General features: G+C 43.2%; 1 protein-coding gene across 1 annotated transcript in view; it reads right to left on the bottom strand.

Moving 5' to 3' along the window:
* SNX25 (sorting nexin 25) overlaps positions 1–16485 on the bottom strand; it is a 96805-nt gene that overhangs the window by 8716 nt on the left and 71604 nt on the right. Inside the window, exons 12-17 of the mRNA XM_075421850.1 lie at positions 10209–10349; positions 9489–9602; positions 8775–8939; positions 4311–4428; positions 3055–3121; positions 850–1031 (exon numbers count right to left, since the gene is read on the bottom strand). Coding sequence (XP_075277965.1) covers positions 850–1031; positions 3055–3121; positions 4311–4428; positions 8775–8939; positions 9489–9602; positions 10209–10349 — 787 coding nt within the window. The remainder of the gene's footprint in view (positions 1–849; positions 1032–3054; positions 3122–4310; positions 4429–8774; positions 8940–9488; positions 9603–10208; positions 10350–16485) is intronic.

The following is a 16485-nucleotide window of genomic DNA, read 5'->3' as shown; positions in this document are numbered from 1 at the left end:
AAGTTGATGAAACAACCTAATGCAAGGGGGTATATGAGATATCTCCGTGAAGCCATAAAATTGCTCATTAAAGTACATTCTATTCAGATGGAGGGGAGATGATGAGCATTCAAGCTATGTTTAAGTGTATTTCCAAGGGCTAAACAGAGTGAATTTTGGTTCTTCCCAGTTAGGTGCCTTTGGATTTACGTGATCTCTGAAGAGCCAAACCTGTGTAACTGGACTCCCTGTGTGGTGACTGGGATGGGATGGAGCATCTCAGAACGGTGCCACAGAAAGGTGCATGCTGAAGAGGAAGCTACCCGGGCTGGGGAGGTAAGGGCAGGCAAAGGAAAGTTCTGGAAACCTCTCTCAACCTAGGATCCCTCTGTCCAGGCTGCAGGTCCCTCGTAACACTCAGTGCCCTGAAGCCTCTTCTCAGAGCCAGCCAGCCACTCACAACACCGACAGCGTGGGCAGACCTCCCTTCTCCAGTTTGAAACGTCAGAGGAAGAAGTCACTGGGGTGGTGCCACTCTCCCTGTTTGCCAAGCAGCTGCAGGTAGCAGAACCACCTGGTATTTGCTCACAGAGAACCAGAGAGAGTCTTAACTCAGGTTCCTTGATGAATATTACATACAGAAGAACAGCAATACTGGATTTTGCATCTGCCAATAATACCCACATCCATGCCCTTTACCAGACAGACAGGAGAGGCAAAGAGCAAGGTCAAAATTATCCTTACTTATGCAAATAATCATAATTTACAGCTCTACAGGAAAAACCTAAAATGCCACAGAACAGTATTCGACTCACTAGTTTCCTGACAAGTTATTGAATCTGTGATCAAGCAGAATGAAAGTGATCTCACCTGGAATGTTTTCAAGTAGTTTTTGCTGTGCTCTCTGTTTTGTCTCCTGCTTTTGTTCATCACTCTTGGCTCTCGGTGGTGGTGCTAACTTTCCATTCGGCCAAAAAGCATCTCGAAACACGCCAATGTAGTAAACAAGCATTGGTTCACTGAACATCCAGTGCACAGTGTCACGGATTTGCCTGTAAAGAAGTGTAGAAGGAAGCATGTCAGAACTCATCTTTCATGTTTTATGCAGATTTATTCTTTTTTACTCCTAAAAGTAGTGGAAGCAACGCTTATTTTTACGTAATTATCCCAATTTATCTGAGCTGATTTCAGCAGCATCACAGCAAGTCGTATTCAGCTCTGGGTGCTCTAGGACCTCAGTCACTGCAGATACTTGACTGAGATGTGGAGAAGGCTACGTTTCAATGCAATCCACAAACACAGATTACAAGTTACAAGTACTACACCAAAATGCGAATATATTTCAAGGATGGGCAGTACAAAGGGTCCACTGAGAGAGGACATAAAAACCAGCTAACTAATTGTAGCAAACTCCAAACCTGTTGGGATGCACCTGGTGGGATAAAAGCAGATGAAGTTTTAATAAAAGCATGGTAAGTTGCCTCCTGCAGGCACCCACCGTAGCCTCCAGCACGAAGAGGCAGAGGCAGACAGCAGGCTCCAGGCAGTGCTGCCTAACTGTGCCACAGTACAGCCGAAACCCTTCAAATCACAGAATCACAGGTTGGAAACGACCTCCAAGATCATCAAGTCCAACCGTCACCCCAACAACACCATGCCTACTACAAAAATCAAAATCTCTCCCCTGTCCAGGGTTGCTCCCCAGAGCAGATTCCAAAATCAAGAACTGAATTCAGCCAGCATGTAAAAAGCTGCACAGCAACTCCGCGTGCACGCTGTGCTCACACACACTCTCTCTGTCCTCTCTCGGGCGTCTTTCATGCTCGTTACCAGCAGCGTGTGAACAAATGAAACGATCAATTTAGAGCTCAGCGAATGGGTACTGTCAGAGACCATCCGTTCACGGGGAGTAAACTGCTTGACCTTCCATCACTTCTTGTCCAATTTGACATCACATAACATATGTGAGAGGTTTTCAAAGCCATGCTGGCACGTGCAGATTTAGTTACTGACTGGACGAAGGGACAGCCTGATCTGTGGTAGATTGCTGGGCTGTAACGCCTACCTGAGTAATAGTCCCACTGCTACACCAAAGCAAAATAACACATTTTATCAGAGTCTCAGTGGCCCTTTGCCTACGTAAATGTGCTACAGAAGTCACAGATTTGCAGACTTTCATAAGAAAAACACCACCATGCATAAAAGCATCAGTACTGATCGAAGAGTCATGGGAAATGTGTTTGATTCAATAGAGCAGATAATTGATACAAGTTGTACTGTAGGCCTTTGTATCTCACAAGAAAAGGAATTATCTCCCAATTTTTTCTGAGCAGTGATACAGCTTTCCACATGAAAGGTGTGTACAGACACGCATGCTTACGTCACAGCCTCGCCCAGGCCTCACTTGGCAGACGTGTCTTCAAATGATACAGAAAAACACGTTTACGGAAACACACCACTGTTATACACGTACAGGTTTCATGTTACAAATTAATGGTTCTCATCATGCATAAACGTTATTTCAGTCACTTTTGAGAAACATGTATTTGATTTGAAAGAAATTACTTAAAACAGAAACCTAGTTTCAGATCTGGCACAAATCTTCATGGGACTGTAAGGTAAAGCACAAGCTAATATAAGCCATTCAGAGCCAAGCCATTCATAAAAACTAGACACCAAGTCTTCTTTTATATATTTTGTTATATATTTAATATTTATATATATTTCTATATGTAGACATGCAAAGCTGCTTCACTATACAGAAAAAAGTATCTTTTTATAGTTCCGTCTCCCACGAAATATTGTGTTCTTCCAAAAGCAAAGCCCTACATAGGGGAAAAAATACTGGGTTTAGGGAGTGTGCTACAGACTAAATAAGGAAAAAAATAATTCATATATCTGTGTCTTCTCTAATCAACATAACATATTTGTAAACTGAGCTGTGGAAAACAAATGCAGATTATCATATACAACAGAATGTCCAGATTACTTTTTTAACAATTCTTCTCACAGCCATTTTTTTCACAGCAAAATGATGCAGGTTCAGTTGAAGTAACAGCTACTTCAGCTACTTACTTGTTGATAGTTCTTCCAAAAGTGACTTGTACTAGTGCAATTAATGTTTTTCTGACCCACTTGAACACTAGGACAACAAAAAAAATGACAGAAAATAAAGATCAAGACATTAACAGCATTAGCGAACCCATGATCACATCCAAAATCTTCCCCCCTGCCCCACCCCCCTAAAAAACCCCAAATCCAACCCACCCCTACAGTAAATGTATTGGTTGTAATCCTTTAAGACTTCACTAATTGTACATGGGTCCCAATTTTCTTGACTGCTTTCCCTGTACTGTTTGCTACATGGTTTTTAAGTCTTGCAGATTACAGAAACATATCTTTAATATGAATTTGTAGCTTATACTGTAAAATTTTGTTTAAGAATATTTCAAATTTATTGAGCCATACAACTACCCAAAATCCTTTTCCTATTAGAAAAGAGAACCCCTCAAAATTCACAGCCTTTTCACACCTACTAATATAATGTTGCACACACAGCAGCCTCATTAAAATTCTGAAAACATTTTCACTCAAATCAACCAAACAGCTTTTCATTACAAATGAAGGAAACAAATGGGAGTTCTTCCTATAATTACTGGTTAATCTTTCTTTCATGCTGCTCACCATCAGCACAAGAAAGTCTATATTTGGAAGAGACATCTGCCATTTTTGGAAGATGCTGCATTTTGTAATAGTTACCCTGTAAATAATTCTCCAGAGCATCAAGTGTGCCTGCGCATTCAAACAGAGACAAAAATAGTTTTCTTTATTACCATCATTCAGTTACGTAAAGGAGGAAAAATCTGGTACTGAAAGATGCCACAATTCCAGCATCTTTTCCATTATACAAATTGTAGAACTAAAATGCAAACCATAACACGCTTTAAATAGACATTAAAATTATGCTGCTTTGTCAGTGACATGTTCTGTGATAAAGCCATCTTTCCTCATTACTCACACATTCTAACATGCAGCCTATTTAAAGAAAACACACCTCTATTTTTCTGTTTTTTCCAGATTTTTTTTTAAATGAAAAACTTAAGACCATTGAATGCAAATGCTCTTTCCTACCAGTTAAATTTTTACTGCCATGTTATACTGGAATTTCACTTTTGAATGTTATGAAGTTATGAACTACTGAAGAACAGCTCCGTTCCAAACAAACTGGCTATACAGAGCAGAAGAACATTTCCGCTTTTTGAAACAGCGGAAAAATCTGAATTACGAAGTGCCCCAGATTCCACTAGCAAATAAGCAGGTTTACAGCGTACTTCCTCGCAGCTCAAAAATCTCCCCGATCAGCATGAAACACGGTTCAGCAAGAGAGTCCCTTTTCCCATCCACCTCCTCTCCGTAGTCCGACAGGTCACTATCCTCTTCTGCTTCTTCCTAGGGAGAGAGACACAACACAGGTATGCACTGCAGTTCCCTGTCCTTCTCCCGGAATGGACTTAGTTACTGCCATGCCCTGGGGAAGGAGTGCAGCCAGCCCTTGGCATCAGAGCCACCGACTCTGCTGCTGGCAGTATCTGGCAAACAGGAACCTCGCCAAGGAGTCTGAAAAGGGACAGCACTTCCCACCGGACAAGAGTGATGAGGACACTCTGCATTGCTGGAGTCATCACCACCGCTAGATCCTCTGCCTGCAGCCTTGCCCCAACAAGCACATCCGTTTTGGGTGGATCTGCCCAGATTTGCAGGGTCCACTGCCTACATCATCCCGCCAACACTAGGCTGGGTAAGGGAAAGCAGGTGACCTGGGAGCCATGGCCTGCTAGGAAGGAGGTAAGAGCTGCAAGGAGGAGATGGCACTCAGGTGTTGGTGATTGCAAAGCCTCCTCTGACAACACCCACGAAGGACGCACAGGATGGGGAGCTAGCCAGCTGGAGACATTTGCAACACGAGCAGCTAGGAAGAACAGTGGAGAGTCTGGTTATTGCCCAGGCACCAGTAGGTAGCTGGCTCCCCTGGAGAGCAGATGGTGCCTCACACAGCTGAAGCCACTCAGTGGGACCAGGCACCAGCAAGTTGTCCTTGCAGTAAGCTGGGAACCAAACCCAGCACCGGAAGAAGAACTGGCCACTGCAAAGACAAGCACCATTAACGACTACCAGTCCCAGGCAGAAGCACAGTATGGCAGAATTTCAGTGACCTGAGCCTGAGGATACCCAAGCTCAGGGTACCAAAGGGAACAGAGTGAGAATAGACTCACAGGAGAAAAAATGGATTGAACCACCTCAGTGTTGGTGGTATCATTTATTCAAGAATAAAGAGCAGGCAACAGATTGTTTCTCAGCATCATGAAGATCTGCTTCAGCACCAGGACTACACCACCTGCCATTACTTGTGGCAGCCAGCGCATCCCTTTGCCTGCCGGGACCTTCCCCTGGCCGCCTACGCTCAGAGCAAAGCTGCAGTGAGGCAGACCTGACCCCCTGAAAACCAGAAAATCAAAAGAAGAAAACCCTTGGCACTGAAATGCCCTGTAAACGTCCACGTAGAGTCCCCTGTTTACCAACTTCCACAGCTTGAGGAGTTCAGCTTTTAAAGCTTTCTGCTAATGTTAGGCTAAGCTGTGGTTGAGGGCAAGGAACAAAAAGCCACACCATACTGACGAGAAATGCCACACAAGGCAACCAGAAATCATTACCCATCTTACCACACAAGCACACAAATTCCCTGACGATGAACAGTTTTCTGCAGGGACACAGCCCAGAGCAAAACTCCAGTCCTGCTCACTATCACTCTCTGGTCAACAGGCTTCTTGGCCCTTTGTTACCTTAATTATTCAAGAAATTATGTTTTACTTAATTTTTCATAGTAGACATCATTGCATATTTTCATCAAGCACTTGGGCAACAGCACAGAAAATGAGCTTACCGAATTTGCAGGTGAGCTTACTGAATTTGTAGCTGAGCCCACAGGGTGCAGTTTGATAAAGACAGATGCAAAGCAGCAATAACGAACCGTGTAAACAAAACAACTGTTATTGATAATACTACAGAAAAAGCTCACAGGGCCATACTGCTGTGGAAAAGGCAAGTGCAATACCATGATGTTTACGCACGAACACTCTTTGCACGAGATGCATACATATATAGATAAAAAAATTATTTTCTTACATGGGAATAGGAAAACCTAGTGGGAGCATTGTGTTTCCAATTTTAGTCACCATATTTCCAAGAAAAATATGGATAATCAGGTAGGTCCAGAGCAAACCATAAGAACTAAATAAAATGTAACCTAACAAAACCTAGGAGAAATTGGGGCTGCTCACTCTAAGAAATAAAAGACCAAGGGAAAGTAGTTACTCCTGGTAACTGAGATGACCCTAACCCAAACTGTTCTGTGTTTGCTGCAGACAGAACAAGAGCGAGCTAGCTAAAGATAGGAGACTTAGGTTAGACAGCAAGAAAAGGTTTCTAACCATGAAGGTAGTTGAGAACTGGGATACGCTGCCTTGCTCGGCCAGCGAGCATCACTTAAGAGGTTTAAAAACGCATTAGACAAAAGTGTGCCAAATACGTTGCCGGTACGGTTGAGTCTGCTTGGAGCAGGAGGGTGAACCCAATGGCCTCTCCGAGGTCCCTGCTCTATTCCTCGGCTGTTCAGTGAATCCTCTATCGTTTAGAAAATGCAATGAGAAGTGTAAATTCTTATACCACAGTCCATTAACACTTCATAAACCTAGAAGCCTTTCCTCTAGATGATGCCAATTGCATTTTTTCCCTCTGATTTAGTTTTGGTCTTGAGAGATAAGAAATATGTTCTAAAGCTACTCCTGTCTAAGGAGCTGTATATATAAGAGATCTGAAATTGCTGCAATATCTAATCCTGAAAACAGCATTCAAGAGGTAATATTGTTGCTGTAATCCCTATTTGAGAATTGTGAGACAAGACGTAACAGGCAAACAGAGCTGTATGAGAGCATTCTCTTCTACAAAGTCCAAAATATGAACTAAACCAGGAATTCTTAGTTACAAAGAGAACACAACTGTTAACAGCTTTGTAATGTGTAGTTTTAACACAACTACCTTCATTAATGACCTTGTACCGAACAATTTAACCCTAGTTTAACTGCTTTAGTAAATTATCAAAAATGCTAGCACTTGGCACTGAGCTGATCTAAAGCTCGCACTGAAAGACAAGGGTGTCCAAGAAAAATCACAGCTGATCCCAGACTGCCTCACAATCTCCCTCCCTCCGTTTAATTTTATCATTAAACTAGAACAAATGTTTGCCACACCGATCCAGAGGGTCTAACAGTTTCCTATACTCCCTCCATCTGTATTCTGTTGTCTCATCTTATGTTTAAGCTTAGGGAAGGTGGATGTGATGAGGGATGGGCTTTGCCTGCATTTGCACAGTGCCTGGCATAACACAGTCTAGCCAAAATTCAACTCCTAGTCCCACAAGTGACAAGTAAGAAATAGTATTGAATTTAAACTGAGTAAGAAGTTATGTTCTGACTCCTCTGGGCATTTTTTGCTCTACTTCCTTCATTTTTTCAGTAACGGTTGCTTCATTTCTTTGTTCTCTCTCCTCTCTCACGCACTCTCATTACAAACTCCCTTTCCTTCTCCTGTATTTCCTAACTATCTCCTCCTACGCACTCATGTAACACAGCATACGTGCAGTCTGGCTTTTTTCTTGAGGGTGTTTTTCAGTTAAATAGCGAAATACAAATAGTTTCATGCTTTTATGCTACTGTGACCTAACAGTCATTTTAGTGACCGCACTTTTGTTTTCAGAACTGCAGTACTTCTATTGAAGTGTAAAATCAGTTTCTCAAGCTTTCTTTATACTCTTTACTCTGAAATGAGACATTTGCATCCAGCATCTAGGTGCAAATGCAGTGCAATTTTGAAAAATGAAAATACATAGGATTTTCTTAATCCTGAGAGATGCAAGACCACCTTTTTGCCTATTAACAGGCTAGAACCATGCAAGTTCCCCAAATTCCACTGGTCCTGCAGAAGGCCATCCACTGCAGACAGCTACAGCATGTAAGAACAGAATTATTTCGTATAACTAAAAAGGGGAATAGAAAGAGCTCCGTGGAGGTTGCATATCTGCAACGTGAACCACAGAGAACATAGCACCATGGAATTACGGCCAATTTTAGTCAATGAGCTGTTTTAGTCACTAATCTGTTTTTTATTGCTTTTCCAAAGGCAGCGTTTTTTTATAGCTGAGTATCAAATTCTCCAACCGTTTTGCCCACATGGGCTCTCACCTGTATTTGCAAATTCCCCCATTGAGCCAGTACTATTTGCCAAGATTCTTTGTCAAAACTAGCTTTGCTTCAGAAGCTGTCCAGAAATTATTAAGGATACACAGCTGTTCCCCGCCAAGAGAAGCTTCCTAAGAGACAATTATCCTTACCCTATCAAATATGCATGTCAAGAGCACAAAAATTTGCCACTCTGTGGGAAATTCTGCTATAAAAAAAAATAATCCCACATGAGCTGCAAATCATTTATTTGTGATAGGTTACACATCTGCCTATATTTATTTATCAAAGGGCACGAAATTTACTTTATTAATAAATACCTCTTAAATTCATAGACAGCTCTTCTTTCTGACTCATTGTCCACTTTCAGTAAATTAAAAATGACCTTTGGAAATGCCTTGCGATATTACCTGCCATTCAAATGCATTATATTAATGGCTCTCCCTGCTTACTTTGGAGAAGTAATTAAATTTTGGAAGATTACTTTTGTACACCACTTACCTCCTGATGGGAAAACAAATCACCAGGAAGTCTTTCTAGAAATGAGGAGAGTGAAAAAGACGACTTCTTTCCTTGTACATCAATAACTTTGAGGTGCTCTGGGGAAGGGCTCAAGAAGGCGTAAAGTGCTTCACTCTGGCAGAGTCTTTCATCAGAGAGCAATTTCTATGAAAGAAAAATAATGACAGAAACAACACATCAGTGAAGTATTTCTTGTTAAGGAACAAGATGTGTCAGGCCATCCAACAAAACTGATTAAGACATGGCTCAGAGGCAGAGTAAGGAAAAAAAAAGGTCCATGTCTCACAAAGCTACTTCAAAGACACTTCAAGAAGCTATTTCTAAAGTATTAGAACCAGTGAGATTAAAGCTTTTAATCTTACAACATTCTTTTTTATTTAAAGAAGTTCTAATTTGTAAGAAATTTCTTGTGAAGTGTTGTAGTTAAAAGTGCCAATTACAGGATTCATTATTTACTATTTCTCTATTAATCAAAGTTTAAATTAACTTTCCACTAGAGGAATGGTTACTATCACCCAAACTCATCTCAACCTCAGGCATTTTAGACAACTCTGACATTTATAGTGTCAAACCTTACATCTGACCTACTTGTTCTAGGGTGCCTTTCGTCAATAGAGAGACAACCTCCCCTCCAGAGACACAATTCAGTTCTCCTGTTTAGACATCTGTCATTTTTGTCTTTTGTTTTCTTACCTGCAGAAAGTTATTAAGCTGGTTCTTGGATTTCTCCATGAATTTCTGGTCTATGGATTTGAAGGGCAGCTTGCTGAGAGAAGGCAACTGAACTTTCTTTAATGATGGAAAACACTGTGCAGGAGAAAAGGGAGCTCCACTTAACACACATGTGCAGAAAAACACAGGTGGTTCAGAACAGAAATGAAAAGACTCCTTTGGACTCTCATCTGCCTTCCACACCCCTCTCGGCACCTTGAGAAACACCTTCTCACACCCACTATGGGCTGACACATTTAAACCCTTTCCCTTCGCAGCGCCATCATTATCTATCCCTTATCAGACAGAAAGGTTAAAGCACTGTAAAAGGAAAGCACCTCTGTCCCCAAAAGCTGTCTTTTCTAATACTTCCTTGGGAAGCCAGAGACAAAAATCTAGTTTTTGAAGCAGGCTCTTGCATGACAGTGCAGAGGATATACCATTTAGACATTGGGTTAGTCTAGTAAAACATTCATTATTAACAAAAGCAAACAAAAAAGAAAAAAATTATAAACAAGTTTCATAAGCATCTAGCAGAGGTCAGAAATATGCAGACAGACAACTAGCTCCAAAAGGCTAAAAGCCAAAAGGCTGGCATAAGACCTCGCAATATTAAATTTTTAACTGATCTTCCCCTCTCCAAGCATCACTGTCAAATTTTAGCAGTCTGCATCTTCTCCCTCCTCTAACTGAGATTTGTACCTCACTGAGTTTCCGGTGCAGGTTCTGAAACTCGCTGAGCCTCCTGGGAACGGTCCAGTTCTTCGTTTCAGCTCCACCAACTTCTTGTAAACTCACCATGACAGAGTAACAGGGCACTTGTTCTCCATTCTCTTCTAAAACCTTGCGGAGAAGCAGCCAACAGATAAGGTAAGCTACTTGGAAAGCAAACAGCAGAACATGTGGGCTGCCAGATGACTGGCTTGCAGCGTCAGTCGTCACCACTGTCCCATGCTTTTCTCGCAGTTTGAAGGCTACGCATGGAGCAACACCCTTGATGGACTACACTTTACCTAAAATGATATGTCAGTACTGAACCAGTCATCCAGCTAGCCACTACTACACTTTACATACTCCATCAGCAACCAAATCTCCCTGACGTGTCTTCTTCAAACAGCCGCGTGTTTTATTTCAGTTTTTAAGGTACCCACCACGTAGCTTTCTGATTGCTTACCAACACTCCATCTCTCCCGCCTGCATTGGGTGTGGCACTTCAGGATGTGGTTCAGGGCATGGTGGTGACAGGTTGAGAATTGGACTTGATGATCTTAGAGGTCTTTTCCAACCTTCATGATTCTATGATTCCTGACTGCTATCCCACTATTCCCACCCTTCCTCCCCAGTTCTGCAGCTGGGCCCTGCAGCAGCCGGCGCTGTCTCAGAGAGATTTCTCTGCTCACTTCAGCTATTCTGCATACACAGAACATGTGGCATCGAGGCAGTGTTTGCTTCCAAGGGGCTCACAATTAAAAAAAAAATACTAATGAATTGAGCTGTACAACAGCCAGAAGAAGGAGCAATCATTAACCACATTGTGCAACGGGAAAACTACAGCAAAGAAGCTAAATGATTTTTCTTGAGACAATGACAACAGTGTGACAATGTTATATCTTAATTTGAGGAGCCACCCAGAATTTCACCCTTACATCCTAATGGTAATAGATAATTTTACTTGTTTCAAGGACACAGCTAAATAAATTATGAAAGGCAAACAAGAGAAATGCATGAAATACATCGCTTTTTTTGGCCAAGCCAAACCCTCAAATGCTTGTCTTAATGTACATGCAAATAATAGAAAGGTATTATAAATTACCACTCTCACACAATCTTTTTGAGGAAAGTAACAATTTTTAAGCTTTGGGAGCTTTTTCCTTTTTTAAAGAATACATAACCAATCCAATTCGGATAAGAATAAACTTTAAAATTCATACAATTACAACACTTTTTTTGAGAAGCCTGTAAAGATCTGACAACACTTCACGCTAGTGACAGATAATAGCAATATTAAAAAAGCCACAGTACTCATCAACTAGTTTTGCCTCAGTTTTCACTGGCAACCTCTCTTCCCACACCTCTCGAGTGGATGGACTGCAAGAAGGAGATTGGCAGAGCAAAGCCCCTCCCACTGTAAGGGAAGATCAGGTTTGGGACCACCCGAGGAACCTGAACATACACAAATCTGTGGGACCTGACGAGATGCATCCCAGAGTCCTGAGCGAATAAGCTGATGTAGTTGCCAGGTCACTCTCCATGATATCTGAAAGGTCATGGCAGTCAGGCAAAGGCCCTGGTGACTGGAAGAAGGGAAACATCGCACCCATTTTAAAAAAGGGTAGGGAGGAGGACCTTGGGAACTACTGACCTGTCAGCCTCACCTCTGTGCCTGGAAAGATCATAGAGCAGATCCTCTTAGAAGCTATGCTAAGGCCCATGGAGGACAGGGGGATGATTTGAGACAGCCAGCATGGCTTCACCAAGGGCAAGTCCTGCCCGACCAAACTAGTGGCCTTCTGTGACGGAGCGACTACATCACTGGACAAGGGAAGAGCTATGGATGCTCCAGTCTGTCTGGACTTCTGTAAGGCCTTTGACACAGTCCCCCATAATATCCTTCTTTCTAAATTGGAGAGATAGGGATTTGATGGGTGGACTGTTTCGTGGATGAGCAATTGGTTGGATGGTCACATCCAGAGGGTAGTGGTCAATGGCTCAATGTCCAGATGGAGATCGGTGACAAGTGGGGTCCCTCACGGGTCCATATTGGGACTGGTGCTGTTTAATATCTTCATAAATGACATGAACAGCGAGATCGAGTGCACCCTCAGCAAGTGTGCCGATGACACGAAGCTGAGTGGTGCAGCTGACACACCAGAAGGACGGGATGCCATCCAGAGGGACCTGGACAAGCTCGAGAAGTGGGCCCATGGGAACCTCATGAGGTTCAACAAGGCCAAGTGCACAGTCCTGCACCTGGGTCAGGTCAGCCCCTGGTATCAACACAGGCTGGGGGATGAAGGGGTTGAGAGCAGCCCTGCCGAGAAGGACTTGGGGGTGCTGGAGGATGAAAAGCTGGACATGACCCACCAATGTGTGCTTGCAGGCCAGAAGGCCAACCGTACCCTGGGCTGCATCCCCAGCAGGGTGGCCAGCAGGGCGGGGGAGGGGATTGTGCCCCTCTGCTCCGCTGAGACCCCCCCAGGAGTCCTGCGTCCAGCTCTGGAGCCCTCAAGCACAGGGCAGGCAGGGACCTGTTGGAGTGGGACCAGAGGAGGCCACAGAAATGATCCGAGGGCTGGAACCCCTCTGCTGTGAAGAAAGGCTGAGAGAGTTGGGGCTGTTCAGCCTCCAGAAGAGAAGGCTCCAGGGAGACCTGATTGCAGCCTTCCAGTACCTGAAGAGGCCTACAAGAAAGATGGGGACAAATTTTTCAGCAGGGTCTGTTGCGATAGGACAAGGGTAATGGGTTTAAACTAAAAGAGGGCAGATTTAGACTAGACAGAGGGAAGAAGTTCTTTACAGTGAGGGTGGGGAAACGCCGGCTCAGATTGCCCAGAGGGGTGGTCGATCCCCAATCCCTGGAAACATTCAAGGCCAGGTTGAACGGGGCTCTGAGCAACCTGCTCTAGTGAAGATGTCTCTGCTCACTGCAGGGGGGTTGGAGTAGGTGACCTCTAAAGGTCCCTTCCAATCCAAACTATTCTATGATTCAATAATTTGACCAGTAGCTACCTTACCACTGTACAAGACAGACAGCTCAAGTGTATCTTCATATTCTACCGCTGTTCAGAGCTGCACAGAGAGAATAGTCCCTGTGATGCACTCCTCCTAAAGCTGCACATGGATCACCAGGAAATCCAATCTGAAGCCCAGGATCCACATCTCTGAAAAAAGCTGCATCAGCACCCAGACAAAATACAAAGCCCCAGCCTGAATGCCTGAAAATGTGCCTGGTTCCCAGCACAGCTATATGGGGAACTGCCTTTCTCCTGCCAGTCCGCTGCAGAAAGAGATGCTTGAACAGCCACCATGATGTAGGTCAGAGGGACCTGGATCTCCTGGGACAGACCCTGCCCTGTCTACCCCTGAGCTAAATTGGACTTGTGTTTATAGGTGACTCAAACACACGTCCTGGTAGCCGCTTTTGAAAACTGGGAGATCGCTGCTGAAAATGCTGATCTGAATCATGCATACATTCTCTACTACACGCTGGTTCCCAGCGCAGGGATTTGCAGGTGTGTACGGTCATCTGAACTGCAACTGTCAGGAGAGCACCATCCCTCTGGAAGCCCATTCTCAAAATGTGAGGACTCCGTACTCCTCCTGCTTTCAAGTTAAGATCCAGGTGCAAAATAATTTAAATTCTAACTAATAGATGGAGACACATGACACCTTCCTTCAAATACCCATATAAATATCCAAAAGTCTTCAAGGTCTTCTTAGGAATGCAAAGTTTTTGACAAACATAAGTACTTGTATGTTTATTTTTCCAAATTAATGAGTCAACTGGAAAACAGAAAAATGGGTATTAGGAGGTCTGCTAAACCAGGAGATCTAGCCCTTTGCTGTACCAGGCACCATCTCATAAAACTGCTATCATGAATGAATTCAAACTTGTGAAACTTTTTTTTTTCCATCCCTGTTACACTAAAAGCCTGCTGTAGACCCTTACCCTGGTCACCAGAAGCTTCCTTTCAACTTTCAAACTCATTTCCCATGTGTTCCGACAACTCTTCACCCCTCCCTCAGGTTTATCCGCATCAACGTGTTTCTGCAGACAGCCCTATTCCTTTGATTCTCCCTTTTGTTAAGCCAAGCAAATGAAAGTGCTTCCACAATCACTTCTCATGGGAGACTTCCTCATTCAACCCATTCAAACCCACCCTTCTGGAACTCAAGGGCCCAGCACCTGCAGAGCAACTAACACTTCCTCGTCTTCAATGGAAACTCCTCCCCTGATGCATTCAAGGGCTGTGTTTGCCTTTTTCACACCTGCAGCCCACTCAAGACAAACTGCATCTGACAAGCCACCAGTGTGCCCACTACTTCCAGCCAAAAGGCTCTCCAACAGGTCGCAGCCAAAGCCCAGAGTTCCTGCTGAACACCAAACCTTGCATGCCATGCTGTGGGACTTCACTGCGCTTCTAATACTCCTGACCTAAAAATCACTCAATTCTTTCTGAGAACCATCCTAACCCTCTTCCAGCTCCGATTCTTCCTGACCATTTTGCTCTGGTTTGGTTTTCCAAATCCAAAGGTCCTGTGATAGTCTCAGCCCTGATCATTTCACAGCACTGGCAAGGGCTCTCAGAATCAGCCCCGAGGATGGCATTGCCACAAGTCCCCTCCTCAGCCTTTTCTCAACCCCCTTCCTCAGCTTACACAAGTCTTTCAGGTTATTCACTGCTACTTACCTGGCAAGGGCAGAATCAGCCCTCAAAAGTACTTGAAGCAGCTTCAGGCTATGGGGGTTTTTTGCAACTCCATAGCCTCAAGACAATGTAAAGATTAATTATTTCAGAATTTACTGTCTACTAGCATGCCATAGATGCCTAGTCCACAAAGAGTGAAGATTTCTACGTTTTCCCTATGAGGCACAAAGTCCCAAAGCGGACAGAGATATGAATGAGGATGCTGATACACCTACATCCATTAATAAAAACTACAAGGCATATGCCAAAGGTGAGCATACCTCTTACTGGGGTGTGTGGTGCAGTAACAGTAAGAAACATTCAATGAATTATTGCAAAAACGCATGAGGAACAAATATTATTGAATATTTTCCAGGAGAAACTACAACCATTAGCTGCAGTAGGCAAAACAAACTTAACATTAGCAAAAATTGTAATGATAGTTCAGTAAAGTAACAAGCTGCCAAGGAATGCCATTGAATCACCTGTTAGAAGCACTAAGGGCTGGTCCAGACATCTGTCAGGAACGATTAAACATGAACGAAAACTAGCCCAGTCATTAAGCCAGTGAAGAACTGTATGGCTCACCAGAACTCTCCTTCAGTCAGAGCAGCTCTCTGAAACAGCCCACCCAAGCTGGGCAGCAGCGAAATAGGGGCTAACCAGACTGCTGTCAAACACAAAGACGCTTACAAGTCTCTCTTCAACATAAAAAGACCATGCAGATGGCGTACTGGGTACGCTGTTGTTGTCCTCAATTCACAGGAAGCTAATTTTCTTAACTTCCACCGAGCACAAACATCCTAAATTCCAATATATGGAAGACAAGCTATTTTTTTACCTTTTTCAAATCTACAAACTCCATTCCTTACCAAAGTAATCGATTTTTAAAAAGATGTTACACTCTGAAACAGCCTTCTTTCTCTGGACAGAACGTCTGCTACAATATGGAATGATACAAAGCCAAAATCATTAAAGCAAGTAGAGCAGATTAGGTTACGTAGCTGTAAGGTTTTTATCTGCTGGTATGGAGGGGAATATACCCGTCATGGGGAAGGGACTCACAGAATTAGACGGGTTGTCATCGTGGGTGCCCTCATTCTGCATGTCCCTACTGTTTTTTTTCAACCTCTACCAACCAGCCAAACCACTGAGTCTCTAAAGACGGTTTTATCAGAAATACCACTTACAAAAACATACCTGTAGGTTATTATCATTTACATTGATTTTTTTCATATATTTCACATATACACAGTTAGTGCATTTATATGACTCAAAACTGTAAAAGACTGAAAGATTCAAGCTAAGAGAGTACAAACAACAGTTTGGACACAGTTTTTTTCCCAAGTCTTAAGTAATTCTAGTTTTTTACGCATTATCTATTAACTGGTTTAGTAAATTGGTTTAACAGGTCAATGAGAGGCTATTACACTTTCAGCACAAATCCTATAGCAAAATGTACTTTTACTAAGCTTTTCTGCAAAAAACACAGGGCCACCAAGTTTTTCCCTCCCTAAAATCATGGAGCCTGTTGCTAGGATTAGCAACAGCACATTTTGCAGACAGGAAGA

The sequence above is a fragment of the Opisthocomus hoazin genome, chromosome 5 (assembly GCF_030867145.1).
Source record: "Opisthocomus hoazin isolate bOpiHoa1 chromosome 5, bOpiHoa1.hap1, whole genome shotgun sequence".
NCBI classification, from domain to species: Eukaryota; Metazoa; Chordata; class Aves; order Opisthocomiformes; family Opisthocomidae; genus Opisthocomus; species Opisthocomus hoazin.
The sequence above is the reverse complement of the archived record's forward strand: the minus strand, read 5'-3'. Positions and strand labels throughout refer to the sequence as shown.